General features: G+C 43.4%; 2 protein-coding genes across 11 annotated transcripts in view; both read right to left on the bottom strand.

The window, feature by feature from the left end:
* TARS2 (threonyl-tRNA synthetase 2, mitochondrial) overlaps positions 1 to 20,957 on the bottom strand; it is a 50,299-nt gene extending 29,342 nt beyond the window's left edge. The window contains exon 1 of the mRNA XM_050749983.1: positions 20,948 to 20,957. The gene's annotated coding sequence lies outside the window, so the exon portion shown is untranslated. The remainder of the gene's footprint in view (positions 1 to 20,947) is intronic.
* RPRD2 (regulation of nuclear pre-mRNA domain containing 2) overlaps positions 767 to 21,873 on the bottom strand; it is a 117,664-nt gene continuing 96,557 nt past the window's right edge. For 2 of the 10 annotated variants that reach the window (XM_050749371.1, XM_050749380.1), the window contains 5 exons: positions 20,555 to 20,837; positions 16,841 to 17,098; positions 12,568 to 12,768; positions 5,581 to 6,762; positions 767 to 5,440 (listed from right to left, as the gene is read on the bottom strand). In XM_050749371.1, coding sequence (XP_050605328.1) covers positions 5,352 to 5,440; positions 5,581 to 6,762; positions 12,568 to 12,768; positions 16,841 to 17,098; positions 20,555 to 20,837 — 2,013 coding nt within the window. In that variant the 3' untranslated portion in view covers positions 767 to 5,351. Of the gene's footprint in view, positions 6,763 to 12,567; positions 12,769 to 16,840; positions 17,099 to 20,554; positions 20,838 to 21,873 lie in introns of all 10 variants that reach the window. The other 8 variants (XM_050749397.1, XM_050749407.1, XM_050749351.1 and 5 more) reach the window with 5 other exon arrangements.

Genomic DNA, 21,873 nt, shown 5'->3' with positions numbered 1-21,873 from the left:
AGAATTGGCCAGAAGGATCCCCACCACCACCCCAAATCCGCAATTCTACGCTTGCTTTAAAAATGCTTCTTGGCTCACAGTTGCAGTCTTTTGAAGACATGCACAAAAAATTATTAATACAGTATATCCCACTTCACCAACCACTCCCTGAACATCTAGAACCCATCCATTGTCCCTTTCCAAAATTCAATTACACAAAGGATCAAACAGAAAACCCACAAGGCCATAAAGATCTTAGAGGCTCAGATTGCCTTCAGTGACGTTAAGTGCAGAAGTCAAAGGGGACATCTGGAAAAGATCAACATCAGGGGAAAAGTCAACCACACAACAAAGGAAGCCATACTTTATTAAACTGGAAAACAAAATATTGGGGACAAAGATTTTTTAAAAAAAGGAATGTCTGGAAGAGAGTAAAGTGCAAGTGGTCACGAAGTGGGTGGTCTGTGGTATCTCTGTATGTGCCTGAGAAATGTGTGGGCACACACACCACTACTCCCACCCACATACCCTTGGACCAGAAGCCAATACAACCGTATCTTCTGAGATATATCCAGGCTTTTCCTTCTGCATTCTCTAGTTGGTTTCACCTTCGGCCCTGGACAGTCATGTTGGGTCTTTGCTGGAGAAAACTTAGGTTTTCCAACCATAGGCCTACTCCACAAAGCAGCAGTTTCAGCTCCTGAGAAGTTCCCTCCTATTTGCACTCACCAGGAAGCCAGGGGCCCTTGGTCCAAGCCCATCTCAAAGAAAAATGTCAAACCTTTCGAACTAGTTATTTTATTAAATGATATCAATACACATTTCAAAAGGATTTCATTGTTGTTGCTTCTAAAGCATGTACTTGTTTTGTTTTCACACTGAACACGTGAGAATATCAATCCAACATATCTATTTTAAATCTGAACAGGCGCCCCCGCCCATTTAAAAAAATAGTGGGGGATCTGGGGAAAGCAGTAATTTACAGCGGCTTCAAAACAGTAACAGCTGAAGCTCAATTCGGCAGGAACCGGTAACTTCAGGATTGAGAATGAATATCCTGCAATTAGGAAGTTTATCGTATTCACATTATCTAGATAGATTTGCTGTACCCCATATATATCACAAACATTTTATTCCTGGTATTGGAAAGTATAAAAGTCCTATTCTCTGCTCATTTTCCCCTCCCTGGAATCAAACCAAATTCTGTTTACTCTCAACTTTTGAGAGGGAAGAGGGGAGCAGGGAGAGAGCTCTCATCTAAGCTGACTGAAGAGTAAACTCTTTCAAAATACTTAAGGACCCTATTTCTGATACTGTATCACTGAACTTTAAGTGGTACTAGTGTATTCACAACCCCTACCAATTCTCTGTCTGTGATTTTACAGTGAGTACCAAGGACCTTACAACTTCTCACATTCTGCTGCCATATGAATCATGTCCTTGCCAAGACACACTATGTTATGCTTTCTTTAAAAAATACCTTGTTTATTTGTTTGAACTCAGGTTGAAATACAAAAGTCAGAGCATGGTCACAGAGTTTTAAATCACAGACACAGAAAGAATAAAACCCCTTTCTTTCATGTTATGAATACCAGAACTGTCTTTTTTGTTTCACTATATCACATATATACACATTGTCATCTTCATTAACTGATGTAAATGTAAATTTTAAGATTTCCTTAAAATTAATAGCTGACAGTCTCATACAAATCCTCACTTCCATCCTAAAACAAACATATTGAGGATTTTGTGGCTTAAAAAACAAAAAAGTACCCCACAAAAACCCAACTCCTTAAAAGCTCATCTTTGAAACTGTACAACAGTCTTCCTTTCATGTATTAACCATCATTGAACTTTTGAGGACAATTATCCTGCCCCAACGTTCAGGAAGCCACTTGCCTGACATCCCCACATTTTCTGATAGAATTAAATGGTGAGAGAGCCTTTTCAAGTAAACACTACTTTTAGCTTAAACGAGAGCAGCAGAGAGAATTCACATTCTTTTATTCTAGAATGAAAAACATCCCATTTAATTTCTGAGAAAAAAAAAAACCCTATTTCAATTTTGAAAGTAAAATATAATTTCCCCACCCCCACCCCATTTTCTCTTATGCTTTTCCCTAACAAATGTCTTAGGACTCAATATAACTATACTTTCTTTTCTTTGCTACACTACATACCCCATCCTACACATAAGATCGTGGTATCATGCATTTTTGTGGGGAGAGCTACAGGGCAGAGAGGGTTGAGGAAAGAAAGAACAGCTGGCTTTAAGACCAGACAGGCATTAGGAAGATGAATGACCTGCAGCATCCTAACCCCAGAACACATGGCGAGCCCAAATAAATAATAGAATAAATTACACAAAAACTCCCAAATCATGATGTGCATCTGGTTTATGCTGCTCTTTCTCTGAAAAGTAAGTTCATTCTGAGAATCATTTTCTGTCACTACATTGCCCACCCTCCCCCATCTGTAATATTCCACTGGAGGAAAAAGCAACCCCATACTTCCTATCGTTAGTTCTATACTAACTTGGAAGAAAATATGAAACTTCCTAGAATTCTCTGAAAAACTAAACACATACTGTTTTACTCATCTAACTGGAGATGATCAGTGTGTATGCCTTGGGGTAAGATACTAAATAAAAAAAAAAAATTGGAGTAAAGCAACATTTACTTTTCAGTGTCCCTAGATATAAAGATATAAACACTCAAAGTACGATGATTGTCTATTTCCCAAGTACTAGATGTAGAAATACAAACAAATCTTTCAGTCCAGGGAGAAGGAAAGCACTTATCTCGCATGTAAAACAACTAAGGGCAGAAATGGTCTTTATTTCCTACTGGGAGCGAGAGGTGAGGGTGAGACTTGAGCCTTGAAATGGGATAGACACGTGTGTATAATATAAAGGAAAATGCTACTGAGTCTCCTCCTTTAAAATATCAAGAATAGGGGTGAATAACACAACTGAAGCAAGGGGAAAAGGAAGATAAAGACAAATATTTCTCTAATAGTTAACCTTTTTGAAAACCACCAATAAATAATCACTTACATTAGGGAAGCACCGTGGTAAAATTAATGTCTACTTCTTATATTTAAAAATGCAGGGATAATATTTCTGTTGCACCTTTGTATCAATAGTCAACTGTAGTGACTGTCTTTCTGGCCACAGCAGAAGAAAAACTGAGGGAGATAAAGAAAGTCAAAAAAGAAAAGCAAGAGGCATGAGCTTGGTGCAAGACATGTGAAACTACCTTGAAAACATTTCCTATTATCTTGTTTACAAAAAACAGGCAGGTCACGTCACACCATTAATGCTTCCTTTCCTAATTTTATATACTGTAGTCACTCCTTATTTTAACCTTGAGGCTGATTAAAAAAAGATTTTAGGAGAAGGGTAAAGAAAACTTCAACATGCCTTTAGAAACAAAACAAATAAACTTGACAGGTTCAAGATCTCCCACATTTCCTCCCTTGCAACATCTCTTGGCTGTTAGCAGGACACAGATACACAGGGAAGGGAGCCGAGCTGGCTACAGCACATTCTAAGCTGCAAAGAGAGGGAACAGGAATCCTTCCATTGACTACTCGATAAGCCAAGCCCAAAATAACATCCCAACATTGCACATGTGGTTATCTGTACTGATGGAAGTTTTATTTCAAATGTAATAATACTCTTCAATAGATGGGGTAAAATAAAGATTGTTTTCCTCCCCACTCCCCAACCCCCCAGCCAAATGAAGTGGCTTTGGTTGTGTTTCTTTACTTTTTTTTTTTCTTTTTTAATACAAACAACTTGGGGAAGGTAGATAAGTGCAATGGGAGGGAGGATTGAATTGAATAGTAAAACGTAAGCATATGTGATTTCTTACTTTGGAAGAGAGGCCCTTTGTTATAATTAAAAAAAAATCGAGAAAGAGAAAACAAACAAAAACAACAACAATAAACCAAACTCCTACTTCCAATGTTCTCTAGACTGTTCAAAATGCCTTTCCCTTGGTTTCCATCAGTACCTGGGAGGGAAGAATGGGCGTTTTGGTGCAAAGAACGGAGGGCCCCTAGCAAAAGGTGGCCTGGGTCTCTTTAAACTGTGAAACGGGTCTCTGCTGAGAAAAGGTTCCCTAGGCCGAAAGTCTGGCCGGGGACTCCGTAAGATCATACCACTCCGGCTGATGGTGTCTCTGTGTGAGGGACCCAAGGGGGGCCCACCGCTGCTGTTGCTGCCTCCCCCACCTCCTCCTCCATGGGGTGGGCCCAGGTGTTCCAGAGAATGGGAGGGTAGGGTCAGGCTCTCTCGTACACGGCTAAGGCCAGGGCCGTTGAGGTCCCGTTGGGTGGGGCCCCCGTGGTCCCTGGGTCCTGGGAGTACCCCAAAATGCTCAGCCAGGGTCCCTTGAAGGAGGGAACTGTGGTCCTTGGGAAATACTGCCACAGCCCCTGCCACTCCATGCTCTGCCAGTGGTGGGGTTGGGAAAGGTACAACTCCAGAGTGGTCAACAGGGGGTGGAGGAGGGGGTGGAGTAGAAAAGGGGACACCACTCCCACCACTGCTGCTATGTTCCCCAGGAGGGGGAGGAGGAGGTGGGGTAGGGAAAGGAATTCCACTGTGCTCTCCGGGAGGAGGGGGTGGGGCAGCATGGGCCAGGGCTGCCTCCTTTGTGAAGGGGTTCGAAAGATCCACAGAGGGTAGATGAGTGGGTGCATCTCGAGAGAAGATACCACCATGATCCTTAGGAGGGACAGGTGGGGCAGATGATGGCCCCACTGGCTCTCTCTGGAAGGGTGTCCCATGTTCCAAGGGGGATGGGGGAAGATGATGCTCAAATGTTGAATTGAAACTGTTGGAACGAAAGCTGCCGACACTCTCCTGAAATTGGGGTGCCCGTTCCTTGTATGGTGCTGTTTTAAAGCCAGTGAGGCCTCCGCTGCCCCCACCCCCAAGGGATGCCAACTCAGAGGCACTTGAAGGGCCATTGTCAAAAGAGCTACCTGATGTGCTCAGATCAAACCAACCCACCCTTGAAGCCTCACGCCCATGTCCTCTATTTCCCTTCCCAGGAACTCGGATGGACTCTACGGTCTGGATTGGCTCCCCTGACATCCTCCTATTGGATGCATTGTGATAACCCAAGGTTTCTATAGGGGCCCCCTTTTCTTCTGTGCTATCAGGCAAGTCTAAGCAGGAGGAGGAGACGCGCGTTTCTATGCGGTAGTGCTCTTCTTGTTGCTGCTGATCAGTGGTGGTCAAGGTGGGCTGGGTGAGGTTTGGGAGACTGACACCATCACCTGGAGTGCCCTTGCTGGGGGCCTGGCCAAAATGCTTATCATCTGAGGGCTTACGTGAGGCGTTTTTAAGCATATTCTTAAATTCAATCGTCGACGTGGTGGAAATGGTGGAGGCCAGAACTTTCTCCACGCCTGATGTGGGTGGGTGACCCGTGGGAGCGGCAAGGGTGTTCTGCGGAGAGAAAAGGGAACGATGTGGGACTGGGTGAGGAGAGTCTGGGTACTGCTTCTGTGGCAAACTGAGATGCCCAGTGGTAGATTGAGACAAGCTATTGTGGTTGGAGTCAGGGGTGAAAAATGAATCATTCTTACTCGGTGATGGTGACCGGTCAGACCCAGGTTCATTCCCTCTTACGCTGAAGGCACCAAATAGACCAGGGGAAGATGAGAGACGGTCACAGTTCTCACTAGAGTCCAGGAGGGCCCTTACAGATGGAGGGAAGGCAGACTTTACCCCAAATTCTTGGGCTCTGTGGCTATAACTGGACAGAATTGGCTGGTACTCGGTGGTATCAGACAGCTTGCTTGATTTCAGGATAGATTTGGCTGGTTTCTTCTCTAGGTTCATCATGGCAGAGGGTGGAGGCCCTGAATACTCAAAATCTCTGTAATCCTCATCTTCTTGGAAAGAAGTATCTGGGTAGAACTTTTCCTGTGAAGAGTCCATCAGGGAAGATGGTCTCTCCATTCCATCAGGAGGCTGCTTATAGGGAGATTCACTGCCCAGACCAAAGGGTCGATATGTAGATACAGAATTGGAGAGCTCTCGGGGGTAGCTTTCATCTCTCCCAGGGGGTGGTGATCTTGTACTGCTGGGTGTTGAGGAACCAGGGCTAATGATCTTAGAAAGCAGGGACATAGTATCTACACTGCTGGATGTGGGCTTGTCCATCATCTCATCCTGGGTGGGTGTCCCACTCCGTTCATCCCGTACAGGGGTTCCATCAATGTTGTCGATTGAGGTGCTAGTAGGGCCACGCTGGAAGTCTGAGGGATGACTCTCTGATGGGGCGCTGGACCCCAAACTGCTCAGGATTGGGATGTTTAAGTTTAAGCCACTGAAACCAGGATTACCTTTTAAGAAGTTGTGGATCTTCATTTCCAGGCTTGGGGAGGTGGACTCTGACTCCAGCTTTGGCTTGGAGACCTCTGAAGATTGGCACATGGTAACTTCAGTAGGTGGGGCAGCAGGGCTAGTATTGTGGGTAGCTGTAAACCCCAAAGAGTTGGACGGTAGTTTAAAAGTAGTGCTTGGGAGCCCTGGGCTTTGCCCAATTGAGGCCTTGCTGGCTGAGGTTGAAGAGACTTCAGAAGTTGATGAGTTAGGAGAATAGTTGAAGCTTTTGGAAATAAAAGGTTGGGCATTGGAGGGCAGATTTCTTCCCTTTATGGTAGAGACTGTGGTGTTGGCAGGGGAGGCTGAAGTGCTCTGTGAGGCAGCTTCACTGGCTGGAACTGGGTTCCCAGTAACACTCTGAAGTAAAGATGACAGGCCTGTAGAAACAAAGATTAGAGGAGTTAAAAAGAATAACTCCCTACCATGCAATGCAAACAATGTAGGCTAATCAGATATTCTCATTCATTTTGGTGAGAACCAGATAGACAAAGTGTAAGGCCAAAAGGAATCCAGACCAAACAAGCAATGGCTAAATGTCACAGAAAATACTGGGTCTATTTATCAATAAAGAGCAAATCACTGAAATGTTTCCAGTACAGTCCAGAAATAAGCCCAACATGGCACAATAAAAGGCAACAGGAAGGGGAAATTTTAGTGTCAGAATCATTCATAGTTTAAGTTAGGCAAAGCAGGAAAAGAAAGGAGGCAAAATTATTCTTCAAACAACACTTTAAGCCAGTATTTCTTAATGTTTGATCTGTGGAAATGTTTCTCTAAAGATCTGTTCTACCTTTCCTGTCCAACCTTCAAACCACAGTTATCTCTAATAATATACATTGTTATTTTCAAGAGGGAGACAGGGAAATGCAAATATCAGAAATTTATCTGAACAGGAAACATCTTTTTCAAGAAGCATCTCTTGGTAGACTGTTGTTACTTTTTGGAAAACAATGCTTTCAACCATCCGTTTTGGTTGTAAAATGTATCTATAATAAACATATACCACAAAGACTTACAAAGACAGACCACCAGGGACACTGGTCCTTTCACAAGAAAACACACAATCCCCATTTTATAGCATGGAAAATCCAAGGATTATTTAGTCCAGATTGACAATGATGAAATTCAACTGTGTTCACTGGCAGTCAAAACTTTCTCAGAAGCACCGAGAAAGAATTCTTCGGGGTAAAGACTGAAGTTCAATAAAGCAAACTGCTCCTGTAGAAAATTTTTTAGAAAAATATTTGACAAAAAGATAACAGAAGGTTCTATAAATTCAATCTTTTTTTTTTTTTTTTTTTTTTTTTTTTTTTTTTTTTGAGACAGAGTCTTGCTCTGTCGCCCAGGCTGGAGTGCAGTGGCACGATCTTGGCTCACTGCAAGCTTCACCTCCCAGGTTCACGCCATTCTCCTGCCTCAGCCTCCCGAGTAGCTGGGACTTTAGGTGCCCGCCACTACGCCTGGCTAATTTTTTGTATTTTTTTTAAGTAGAGATGGGTTTCAACGTGTTAGCCAGGATGTTCTCAATCTCCTGACCTCGTGATCCGCCTGCATCGGCCTCCCAAAGTGCTGGGACTACAGGCATGAGCCACCACGCCCGGCCTTCAATCATATTTTTTAAAAATTTACCCAATTTCTTGTCACAAATGAAAACTTTTGGGTGGGCATGGTGGCTCATGCCTGTAATCCTAGCATTCTGGGCGGCAGAGGCAGGAGGACGGCTTGAGGCCAGGAGTTTGAGACCAGCCTGGGCAACATAGTGAGAATCTGTCTCTAAAAAAATTTTAAAAATCAGCTGGGCATCATGGCGCATGCCTGTAGTCCTAGCTACTCAGGAGGATGAGGCTGGAGGATCACTTGTGCCCAGTTCAAGGTTACAGTAAACTATGACTGTGCCACTGCACTCCAGCCTGGGGGACAAAATGAGTCTCTGTATTTAAAAATAAATTAAAAAAATTTTTATACACATTTCACCCAAATTTATAGCTTTTAGTCACTGAATACACTAAAATTTTTCCTTAGTAATTATATGATTAAAGAAAATACTTCATGTGATACTTCAATTAATGTTTCCTCAAAATTTCAATTTTAACCCATATTCTAACAGAGTTAAGGTCTAAAGAATTTCAAGTCCCCTCCATCCTTGTAACATTTTAAAGCCATTTCTAAATAATGTTGTATGGTCTTTATTGTTATCTAATATTCAACAATATCCAAAAAACTGAAATAATGTTTAGTTATGATCCTCCTGAAGAAAAAAAAAAAAATCCATGTTTCATTCCAAAGAGTTCCCTAGCCACATAATTAATCCCTCCTAATAGTTTCCTTTTTTTTTTCTTTTTTCTTTTTTTAGGAGACAGGCTCTTGCTCTGTCACCCAGGCTGGAGTAGAGTGGTGCGATCATAGCTCACTGTAACCTCAACCTCTTGGGCTCAAAAGATTTTCCTGTCTTAGCCTCCCAAGTAGCTGGGACCACAGGTGTGTGTCACTATGCCTAGCTAACTTTTTTATTATTGGTGGAGATAAGGTCTCACTATGTTGCCCAGGCTGGTCTCAAAATCTTGCGCTCAAGTGATTGTCCCACTTCAGCCTCCCAAAGTGCTAAGATTACAGGCATGAGCCACCATGCCCAGCCTGATTTAATTCTTAGTAATCATTGTTCTCACAAAACCCAGAAGTCCTCAAACACTAGAATGTGATATATGATAATGTAATATGATTTTTAGAAGATATTTCAGCATATTTTTCAGATATTTTGGGATAACTTCTTCAAAAGAACATCTTTTTCAGATAGATATACTACTCAAATTTCTGGTAATAGATAAAATTGTCTCTCACCACTAAATATTACTTTTCTCCAATTCTCCAATCTTTTTTTTTTTTTTTAATTATTTTTAAAAAGTCTTATAAGAGATGGGGATTTTGCTATATTGACCAGGCTGGTCTCAAACTCATGGCCTCAAGTGATTCTCCCATCGTGGCCTCCCAAAGTGTTAGGATTACAGGCATGAGCCACTGTGCCCAGCCAAAAGTTTTCTCTTTAATCATAACAAGTCATACTCTGCTCCTTTGCCCACTGAAGTCTCTCTTTTTTTTTGAAATGGAGTTTTGCTCTTGTTGCCCAGGCTGGCTCACTGCAACCTCTGCCTTCTGGGTTCAAGCGATTCTCCTGCCTCAGCCTCCCAAGTAATTGGGGTTACAGGCGCAAGCCACCACGCCCAGCTAATTTTTTGTATTTTGTTTTTTTTTGAAAGACAGGTTTACCCAGTTGGCCAGGCTGGTCTTGAACTCCTGACCTCAGGTGATCCACCCCTCCCAAAGTGCTGGAATTACAGGCATGACCCACCACACTGGGCCTGAAGTCTCTCTCTTTTGTGTTGTAAATCCGTCAATATCTAGGGCTGTGGATGACACAATCAGAACAAAGTTCTGGGATTTCGTTAACAGTCTTTGAGGAAATACATCTATTTAAGTTGCTAGATACAATCCTTTTAAAAGTCAAAGAGAATTCCATATTCCATAAGGAACCGAGTTCTGTTCAAATTTTGTCTCATCAGAAAATCCACATAGGCCAGGCGCGGTGGTTCACACCTGTAATCCCAGCACTTTGGAAGGTTGCAGTGAGCCGAGATCACACCACTGCACTCCAGCCTGGGCAAGAGGGCAAGCCCCTGTCTCAAAAACAAACAAACAAACAAATAAATAAATAAAAAGGGAGAAAGCATGAACATGTCAAACTCTCAAATTGTCCCTGATATTAGTAGTACAACATGTGCTGCAGTCATCATCAATTCTTTATTGCTGATGCCAATAGATAGGGGCTGTGGATTATTAATAATACTTAGTTCTGTGTAACAAAATTCTTCTGTATCTCAAGACAAAGCTCACTATAATATGCTTGAATGATCCACTTACATAACAGTTTAGGAAACTGTTTTACACCATTCCTTTCATAGAGAGCAGGGTTTCTCAACCTCAGCACTAGACACTTTGGGCTAGATAATTCTTTATTGTTGGGGGCTGTCTCACACATTGTAGGATATTTAGGAGCATCCTCCTAAAGGCATCCTCCTAAGTAGCAGCCCTACCATTACCCCAGTTGAGACAACTAAAAAGGTCTCCAGATATTGCCAAGTGTCCTCCCTGGAGGCCTTTGGTTGAGACTACTGATACGGAGTAAATCACTACACTGAATATGCTGTCCTGGTATTTGTAATTCATTTTGTAATTATATTATGGTACTTAAAAAGGGTTTCATTGGTATCTGGAGTGTAAGAGAGTAGACAGTAGGAAAGATTTATGAAAAAAGTTTAGAAACAGGCAGTGTCATGCACAAAACATAATTAGTACAGTTGAACAGAAAGGGTCAAATGAGAGAGATTATAGGTAGTTGAAAACAAAAATACTACATCTAAGACTCTAGTGATCCTCCTGCCCTAGCCCCCTGAGTAGCTGGAACTACAGGCATGCACCACTATGCCCAGCTTATTATTATTATTTTTTTTGAGACAGAGTTGTTCTTTCGCCCAGGCTGGAGTGCAGTGGCATGATCTCTGCTCACTGCAACCTCCACCTCCCGGGTTTACACTATTCTCCTGCCTCAGCCTCCCAAGTAGCTGGGACTACAGGTGTCCGCAACTACACCCGTCTAATTTTTTGTATTTTTAGTAGAGTCAGGGTTTCACTGTGTTAGCCAGGATGGTCTTGATCTCCTGACCTCGTCATCTGCCCACCTCGGCCTCCCAAAGTGCTGGGATTACAGACATGAGCCACTGCACCTGGCGCTAATGTTTAATTCTGTTGTAGAGACGGGGTTTCACTATGTTCCCGAAGCGTCATAAAAAAATTTTTTTTTTTTTGGGAGACTGAGTCTTTCTCTGTCGCCCATGCTGGAGTGCAGTGTTGTAATCCCGGCTCACTGTAATCTCAGCACACTACACGTGTGCGTCACCACACCCGGCTAATTTTCATATTTTCAGTAGAGATGGCATTTCACCATGTTGGCCAGGCTGGTCTTGAACTGCTGACCTTAGGCGAGGAGCCTCCCAAAGTGTTGTGATTACAGGTGTGAACGACCGTGCCTGGCCAAATTTTTTGATAATAGATGGACCTTTCCTATTGTCTTTAGCTTTGGTTAACATTAAAATTAATAAAACTCAACATATATAAACCTGTATTAAAAGCTGGGACTAATGCAGCCCCTAGGGTGTCATGGTGTAGGTGAAATAATACTGAACTCCAGTCAAGAAATCTGGCTTTCAGTCTTGGTTCATATTGAATAGAAAGGTATGTGACCATAAGCAGGTCTTACCACCTTACTGAGCCTAGTTTCTTTACCTGAAAAGTAAGGGATTAGACTAGATAATACTTTGTCTCTTTCAGCTTTGACATTTTATAATTCTTCAGATGTTAGCTCATAGATGATAAATATAAAAATAATAGGATGGGCGCAGTGGCTCACGCCTGTAATCCTAGCACTTTGGGAGGCTGAGGTGGGCGGACTGCCTGAGGTCAGGAGTTTGAGGCCAGCCTGGCCCAACATAGTGAAAGCCCGTCTCTACTAAAAATACAAAAATTAGCTAGATGTGGTGGCGGGTGCCTGTAATCCTAGCTACTTGGGAGGCTGAGGTTGCAGTGAGCCGAGAGTGGGTCATTGCTTTCCAGCATAGGCGACAAGAGTGAAATTTCGTCTCAAAAAAAACACAAAAAACAAAAAACAAAACAAAAAAAGAATGACCACCAGGCAGGGTGGCTCACGCCTATAATCCCAGCACTTTGGGATGCTGGGGTGGGTAGATCACTTGAGGTCAGGAGTTGGAGACCAGCCTGGCCAACATGGAGAAACCCCATCTCTACTAAAAATATAAAAATTAGCCAGGCATGGTGGTGCAGGCCTGTAATCCCAGCTGCTAGGGAGGCTGAGGCAGGAGAATCACTTGAACCAGGAGGTGAAGGTTGCAGTGAGCTGAGATCGCTCCACTGCACACCAGCTGGGTAACAGAGTGAGACTCCATCTCAAAAATAAAAAATAAATAAATAAATAAATAAATAAATAAAAATAATAATGAATTAACTGTGTTATACATTTTATGGCTCTGGATTCCTCAGAAATGGAATCCAGGATTAATTTAAGCCAGAGACAAACATTCACAATTCGAGTCCCTCTGGCACATGTCAGTTACCTTGCAGTGCAGGGGCTGACTGTGTCTGGGTTTTGGAAAGTGCAGACAGAATGCTCTCTGGGGTGATCTCCACCTTGGAGAGGATATTTGCCAGAGAGTTGTGAGATGTTGTCGTGGCAGGTGCAGGTGTTTTCAGGCCACTGGTGAGATTGCTGGGGCTGGTGGGAGTTCCTGGAGAAGGTCTTGATGCAGGACTGACCCCTGGTGGCAGAAAGATGAACTCAAGAAAATGCAATTCAAAATGACTTCAATTCCCGATAATTTCCACTCACTTCAATGAGTTTGATATAATTAACAGGAATTCTTCTGTGGTTGATCCACAAATGGTCCATCATAACATGACATGTACAAAAAAAAAAAAAAAAAATCTGAAAAGATTAAGATTATCTCCTTTTACTTGGAACACCATTAAAACAAACAAGTATCGGCCAGGCGAGGTGGCTCACACTTGTAATCTCAGCACTTTGGAAAGCCAAGGCAGTCGGATCACCTGAGGTCAGGAGTTCGAGACCAGACTGACCAACATGGGGAAACCTCATCTCTACTAAAAATAAAAAATTAGCCGGTGTGGTGGCAGGCGCCTATAATCCCAGCTACTCGGAAGGCTGAAGCAGGCTTTCCAAAGTGCTGGCAATTACAGGCATGTGCCGCCACACCTGGACAATATTTCTTTTTTCTCCACCAAATGGCACCTACAGCTTAGAGCACTGTAGGTGCTCAATAAATACTGCTGGCTGACTGGACGCTGAGAGCCACTACAGTTGTATAACTCAGTCACTGCATAATTTTATGTGACTGGTAAATCATGTGCTTTTTTTTTTTTTTTTTTTTTTTTTTTGCGGGGGGGACAGAGTCCGGCTCTGTCACCCAGACTGGAGTGCAGTGGCGTAATCTTGGCTCACTGCAAGCTCCACCTCCTGGGTTCACGCCATTCTCCTGCCTCAGCCTCCCGAGCAGTTGGGACTACAGGCGCCCGCCACCACGCCCGGCTAGTTTTTTGTATTTTTAGTAGAGATGGGGTTTCACTGTGTTAGCCAGGGTGGTCTCGATCTCCTGACCTCGTGATCCGCCCACCTCGGCCTCCCAAAGTGCTGGGATTACAGGCGTGAGTCACTGCGCCTGGTAGTTATGTGCTTTTGAAACAGCTTTTAAAATGAGATTATTTAAGAAATTTCCTTTATATTTTTACATTTTAAAACACTGGGTTGATCTTTAACTGGAACTAAAATATATAAAGAGAAAAACATTTGATATTTAAAAAAAGATAAAAAATATGAACAGATATTTCACAAAGAAACATAAGTGATAAGCAAAGGAAAAAAATTTTTAACATCTTTCATAGAAGAAATGGAAATTAAACAACTTTTTAAGGTTGGATTTGTAGACTCCACAAGGCAAGTAACTGGAGAAGGTAAGGAATTACAGAAACTTTCATATATTAGTCATATAAAATAGCACTTTTTTGGATATCAATTTAGTCATAATACATTAAAAGACTTTATTTATTTTTATTTAGTTTTTGAGACATGGTTTCACTGTGTTGCTCAGGCTGGAGTGCAGTGGCTATTCACAGGCGTGGTTACAGTGAACTACACAGCCTGGAATTCCTGGCTTCAAATGATCCTCCTGCCTTTGCCTCCCGAGTAGCTGGGACTACACGGTATCCCACCATGCCTGGCAAAATTTATTTAAAAAATTTCAGGCTGGGTGCAGTGGCTCAAGATTGTAATCCCAACATTTTAGGAGGCCAAGATGGGAGGAACGCTTGAGCCCAAGAGTTCAAGATAAGCCTGGATAACGTAGTAAGATGCTGTCTCTATAAAAAAACCCACAAAACTTAGCCAGATGTGGTGGCGTACACCTGTGGTCTCAGCTACTCAAAGGCTCAGGTGAGAGGATCACTTGAACCCGTAAGTTTGAGGTTACAGTGAGCCATGATTGCACCACTGCACTCCAGCCTGGGTGATGGAGTGAAACAAAATAAATAAATAAACGGCTGGGCATGGTGGCTCACGCCTGTAATCCCAGCACTGTGGGAGGCTGAGGCAGGTGGATCATGAGGTCAGGAAATCAAGACCATCCTGGCTAACACAGTGAAACCTCGTCTCTACTAAAAATACAAAAAAATTAGCTGGGCGTGGTGGTGGGCACCTGTAGTCCCAGCTACTCTGGAGGCTGAGGCAGGAGAAGGGCGTGCACCCAGGAGGCGGAGCTTGCAGTGAGCTGAGATCATGCCACTGAACTCCAGCAGTCTGGGGCACAGAGCGAGACTCTTTCTCAAAAAATAAAAAAAATAAAAAATAAATAAATAAAAATAATTAATTAATAAAATTACATTAAAAAGTTTTATATACTTAGCTCTTTCAAAGGGTTATTCATAAAAATTTTATCATTTACAGTATTTTTTTTTTTTTTTTTGAGACAGAGTCTTGCTCTGTCGCCCAGGCTGGAGTGCAGTGGCTCGATCCTGGCTCACTGCAACCTCTGCCTTCTGGGTTCAAATGATACTCATGCCTCAGCCTTCTGAGTAGCTGGGATTACAGGTATGTGCCACCACAGCTGGCTAATTTTTTCTTTTTTTTGAGACACGGTCTTGCTCAGTCACCCAGGCTGAAGTGCAGTGGTGTGATCTTGGCTCACTGCAACCTCCACCTCCCAGGTTCAAGTGATTGTCCAGGCTCAGCCTCCCAGGTAGCTGGGACTACAAGCGCATGCCACCATGCCTGGCTAAATTTTGTATTTTTAGTAGACAGGGTTTCACCAAGTTGGCCAGGCTGGTCTCGAACTCCTGACTTCAGGTGATCCGCCTGCCTTGGCCTCCCAAAGTGCTGGGATTACAGGCGTGAACCACCACGCCTGGTCTAATTTTTGTTTTTTTTAGTAGAGATGGGGTTTCGCCATGTTGTCCAGTTTGGTCTTGAACTCCTGGCCTCAAGTGATCCACCCGCCTCCACCTCCCAAAGTGGTGGGATTGCAGGCGTGAGCCACCACACCTGGCCCTACAGTATTCTTCGTAACAGTAAAAAACTGGAAACATACTAAGTGCCTAATAATAAAGGATTAGATAAGTTACCAAATGCTATGCAGCTATTAAAAATGATGTAGATAAATATTTAATGATTCATAAAAACAGTCAAGATATGTAATTAACTTTTAAATAGCTAGTTTTGAAACAGTATATGCAACATACTTAAATTACTTTTTAAAAAATTGTTACAAATACTTAATTCTCCAAAATATTCATATACACATATACTCTTAAGGGTAAACACAAGTGGTTCCTTTGGGGTAACGGGATTATAGATACTTATTAAATTTTTTTTTCATTTTTCATTTTTTTATTTAGAGATAGGGTCTCACTATATTGCCAAGGCTGGTCTCGAGCTCCTGGCCTTAGATAATCTACCATCTCAGCGTCCCAAAGTGCTGGGATTACAGGCATGAGCCACCACACCTGGCCTAGATATTTACTTCATTCTCTTTGCTTATTTTCTAATTTTTCTATAATGACCCATTATTGGATTGTTTTATTTTTTAATTTAACAACTAATTTAGCTGGGTGCGCTAGCTCACGCCTCTAATCCCAGCACTTTGAGAGGCCAAGATGGGTGGATCACCTGAGGTCAGGAGTTCGAGACCAGTCTAGCTAACATGGTGAAATCCCATTTCTACCAAAAATACAAAATTAGCCGGGCATGGTGGCACATGCCTGTTGTCCTAGCTATTTGGGAGGCTGAGGCAGAACTGCTTGAACCTGGGAGATGGAGGCTGCAGTGAGCCGAGTTTGCACCATTGCACTCCAGCCTGGGTAACACGACTGAAACTCTTATCTCAAAAAAAAAAAAGAAAAAAAAAATAATTAATTAAAAAAAAATAAATGACAGACCGGGCACTGTGACTCATGCCTGTAATCCCAGCACTTTGGGAGGCCGAGGGTGGGTGTATCACCTGAGGTCAGGAGTTCGAGACCAGCCTGGCCAACTTGGTGAAACCCTGTCTCTATTGAAAATACAAAAATTAGCCGGGTGTGGTGGCAGGTGCCTGTAATCCCAGCTACCTGGGAGGCTGAGGTAGGAGAATCACTTAAACCCAGGAGGCAGAGGTTGCAGTGAGCCAAGATTGCACCACTGTCCTCCTGCCTGGGAGACAGAGCGAGACTCTGTCTAAACAACAACAGCAGCAACAACAACAACCACCCCTCCCCAAAACAGATTATGATTCAATTTAAAAAGATGGAAACTAATTTTTTATCCTCTTTACTGGGCTTACTTACCAGTATTTTTCATGACTGACGTCAAACTGCTAAGGATGGAACTGATCTTTGCCAGATCCACATTAGCCAGGTTTGGCAAAGCCAATGCTGGGGAAGGGGAAAGAGAAGTATTCACAGGCTTTGGAAGAGGTGGAGTTGCCGTCACGGTCACAGGCACTGGGGTACATGAAGAGGCCTTTGAGATATTTTCTGTTGGCTTTGTAGGTACAGAAGTGGATACAGCTGACTTCTCTGCAGGTTTTTCCTTCCTGTCCTCAACTGTTTCAACAAAGAAAAGATATATTACATCCTATTACTTTCCAGACTTTGCTTCCTATATGAAATAACATGTCCTAATATTTCTGGATTTGGGGGAAAAGGCACTACTTTAGAGAAAACAACGACTCACTTCATGCTTTTCTGAAAAAGTCATACTCTTTGTAATTTATGATAATTCCCACCTTTAATATCTGCTTAAAAGCAATTTCCAGCTGGGGACAATGGCTCACACGAGGTCAGAATTTCGAGACCAGCCTGGTCAACATGGTGAAACCCTGCCTCCATAGAAAATACAAAAAATTAGCTGGTTGTGGTGGCAGGCATCTATAATCCCAGCTACTACAGAGGCTGCAACACAAGAATCGCTTGAACCCAGGAGGCAGAGGTTGCAACGAGCCGAGATTGCACCACTGCACTCTAGCCTGGGCAACAAAGTGAGACTCCCGTCTCAAAAAAGAAAACAAAAGACAACAAAAAAAGCAATTTCCAGGATTTATCTTGTATCTTACTTTTCAATGATTCCTTTGCATTTTCTTAGTATTTGTGTATTAAATTTGTACAACTGAAGAAGCATGTTATTATTTGGTACATATTTGTGTTCTGTCTTTTGGAAATGACATTTGTCATAAATTGTCCTGTTTTTTTCTTTTCCATTAACCTGAGAACCTTCCAAGAACTTCTGTTCTTAGAAACAGAACCTCTATAGTGTTCATTGTCTTTTCCTCTGGCTCCTGAAATTGCCCTATTGGGGGGTGCAATCAGGCACTAACTAATTTGAAACTACAACATTTTAACTCTTGATCACCTTGAATAATTCTTTTTAATGTTTTAAAGGCTATATCAATAATGCATTAAATTCAACAGGAGTCAAATTATCTAGTAAGATTTATAAAGGCTGGGGATATAAGAGAAACAATTCAGGCCGGGCGCGGTGGCTCAAGCCTGTAATCCCAGCACTTTGGGAGGCCGAGACGGGCGGATCACGAGGTCAGGAGATCGAGACCATCCTGGCTAACATGGTGAAACGCCGTCTCTACTAAAACATACAAAAAACTAGCCGGGCGAGGTGGCAGGCGCCTGTAGTCCCAGCTACGCGGGAGGCTGAGCCAGGAGAATGGCGTGAACCTGGGAGGCGGAGCGTGCAGTGAGCTGAGATCCGGCCACTGCACTCTAGCCTGGGTGACAAAGCAAGACTCCGTCTCAAAAAAAAAAAAAAAAAAAAAAAAAAAGAGAAACAATTCACCAATTCAGGTTGTTTCTGAAAGTGTGATTAACAAACTGACTTTGGAATTCTTGATGGTCAAAAGTGACAGAGAATAAGGAATTCCAGTATAAGCGACCCCTCATCCCAAAACAGTGCTATTTAACATGAATACAATTTAAGTCACATATGCCACATATGTAAGTTTAAATTTTCCAGCACCCAAATTTAAAAAAAAAGAACCAGGGCCAGGCATGGTGGCTCAAGTCCACCTCCCAGCACTTTGAGAAGCTGAGGCGGGCGGATCACTTGAGGTCAGGAGTTTGAGACCAGCCTGCCCAACATGGAGAAAATCCGTCTCTACTAAACATACAAAAAATAGCCAGGTGTGGTGGTATGCACCTAAAATCAGTCCTAGCTACTCGGGAGGCTGTGGCAGGAGAATCGTTTGAACCCGGGAGATGGAGATTGCAGTGAACTGAGACTGTGCAACTGCACTCTAGCCTGGGTAACAGAGGGAGACTCTCTCTTTTTTTTTTTTTTTTTTTTTTTTTTTTGAGATGGAGTCTCGCTCTGTCGCCCAAGCTGGAGTGCAGTGGCGTGATCCTGGCTCACTGAAAGCTCCGCCTCCTGGGTTCACGCCATTCTCCTGCCTCAGCCTCCCGAGTAGCTGGGACTACAGGCGCCAACCACCGCGCCCGGCTCATTTTTTGTATTTTTAGTAGAGACGGGGTTTCACCGTGGTCTCGATCTCCTGACCTTGTGATCCGCCTGCCTCGGCCTCCCAAAGTGCTGGGATTACAGGCGTGAGCCACCGCGCCCGGCTGACTCTCTCTCTCTTAAAAACAAACAAATAAAAAGAAACATGCAATTAAAAAATCTATTTTATCCATCCTAATATATCCCAAATATTTTCATTTCAGTGTTATAAATATAAAAATTATTAATGAGATATTTTAAGCCAGGCACGATGGCTCACGCTTGTAATCCCAGCACTTTGGGAGGCTGAGGCAGGCGGATCACCTGAGGTTGGGAGTTCAAGACCACCCTGACCAACATGGAGAAACCCCGTCTCTACTAAAAATACAAAATTAGCCCGGTGTGGTGGCGCATGCCTGTAATCCCAGGTGCTCGGGAGGCTGAGGCAGGAGAATTGCTTGAACCCAGGAGGCGGAGGTTGCAGTGAGCCGGAGATCGCACCACTGCACTCCAGCCTGGGCAACAAGAGCGAAACTCCGTCTCAAAAAAAAAAAAAAAAAAGAAAAAAAAAAAAGAGATATTTTAACTCTTTGGGAGAGTATTAAGTTTTTGCCACCGTGCTCGGCCTAGTTTCTGGACTCCAATGTGTCTGGTGTTTTGTTTTTTTTTTTGGAGACAGGGTCTCTCTCTGTCATCCGGGCTGAGTGCAGTGACATGATCTTGGCTCACTGCAACCTCTGCCTCCCAGGCTCAAGTGATTCTCCTGCCTCAACCTTTCCAGCAGCTGGGACTACAGACACATGCCACCACGCTTGACTAATTTTTATATTTTTTGTAGAGACGGGGTTTCACTATGTTGCCCAGGCTGGTCTCAAACTCCTGGACTCGAGCAATCTGCCCGCCTCACTCTCACAAAGTGCTGAGATTACAGGCATGAGCCATTATACCCGGCCTCAATATGTATTTTATATTTACAGCACATCTCAAGTTGGACAATCTTCATTTCAAATGCTTAGCCACAGGTAGCTAGTAGCTACTTTCCCCACACCATCTCCCCAAGACGGAGTCTCGCTCTGTCACCTGCCTGGAGTGCAATGGCATGATTTCAGCTCACTGCAACCTCTGCCTCTCAGGTTCAAGCGATTCTCTTGCCTCAGCTTCCCTTGTAGCTGGAATTACAGGTACCTGCCACCACACCCGGATAATTTTTGTATTTTTAGGAGAGACAGGGTTACACCATGTTGGCTAGGGTGGTCTTGAACTCCTGACCTCAGGTGATCCGCCTGCCTTGGCCTCCCAAAGTGCTGGGATTACAGGCATGAGCCACCGCCCATGGCCTAGTAGCTACCATTTTAACAATGCAGATAACGAGCAATGATTCTTAACACATTTGGCATATCAAATCCTCAACAACTGCTCTAGAGATTATAATGCTACCTTGGTGGTCTATCTTTTAAGAAATGAAGTATCTTTTAATACCTGCCTGTGACGTATTCATTGCTGGGAAGGCAAAACAGATAAGGAATAAGTTGTCTATTAATCACATAAGGACATACCAATGATTTTTGACGTATCATCTTCCACATCTGAGAGTTCCATGTCTTCCACATCACGATTATCTGTCACGGGTTCAGGTGTGGCAGATTTCTCACTCTCCATGGTTGGTGACCGGGATTCCTCACCTCCCATTCCCTGAAAAGGAGACTCAGAACCAGTCGGGGAGGGAGCATCCATGCTTGGGGAAGGAACTGGTGATTCTTCAGGATCTGGAAGGGTTGACTTCAATTGATCCAACTTCTTCTTTAAATTGTTTACTCGGTTAGCAAAGGTTTTATATGCCTAAAAGAGAAAAAAGGAGTTTACTCCTTGGAAAAAGACCAAAAAGTTAGTCTCACTTTGTCACCCAGGCTAGAGTATAGTGGCATGATCTCGGTTCACTGCAACCTCCGCCCCCTGGGCTGAAGTAATCCTTCCAAGTAGCTGGATCCACAGGAACACATCACCATGCCTGGCTAATTTTTGTATTTTTAGTAGAGATGGGGTTTCACCATGTTGGCCAGGCTGGTCTCGAACTCCTGGCCTCAAGTGATCCACATGCCTCAGCCTCCCAAAGTGCTGGGATTATAGGCTTAAGCCACCGTGCTCGGCCGCCCCCCCCCCTTTTTTTTTTAATAAAATTTTATTTTCTTAAATGAGAGATGAGGTCCTGCTATGTTATCCAGGCTAGTCTTGAACTCCAGGGCTCAAGTGATCCTCCCACCTCAGCCTCCCAAAATGCTAGGATTGCAGGCATACACCACCATCTCTGGCCACCCATTTTGACTCTGATTAGATTTTCTGATTATTATTAACCACGTACATTGCTGGCACAAAACAAGATAATATATCATCTGTCAAGCATGCAGGAGTTTCTAGTTTCTGCTTTTTATACTCCCTAAGTGAATATTACCGTCCACACAGTTGCCTGAGTTAGAAACCTAGCAGTTATCTGTATTTTCTATTCCCTTGCTCCTGTTTATCCAACCAACCAATATTTATTGAAAACCTAGGCCGGGCGCGGTGGCTCAAGCCTGTAATCCCAGCACTTTGGGAGGCCGAGACGGGCGGATCACGAGGTCAGGAGATCGAGACCATCCTGGCTAACACAATGAAACCCCGTCTCCACTAAAAATACAAAAAAATTAGCCGGGCGTGGTGGCGGCGCCTGTAGTCCCAGCTACTCGGGAGGCTGAGGCAGGAGAATGGCGGGAACCCGGGAGGCGGAGCTTGCAGTGAGCCGAGATCGCGCCACTGCACTCCAGCCTGGGCGACAGAGCGAGACTCCGCCTCAAAAAAAAAAAAAGAAAACCTAAATGTATCTTCTAGGTACTGGAGA

This window comes from Macaca thibetana, chromosome 1 (assembly GCF_024542745.1).
Source record: "Macaca thibetana thibetana isolate TM-01 chromosome 1, ASM2454274v1, whole genome shotgun sequence".
Taxonomy (NCBI): Eukaryota; Metazoa; Chordata; class Mammalia; order Primates; family Cercopithecidae; genus Macaca; species Macaca thibetana.
Note: the sequence above shows the minus strand (reverse complement) of the source record. Positions and strands in the feature narration are given on the sequence as shown.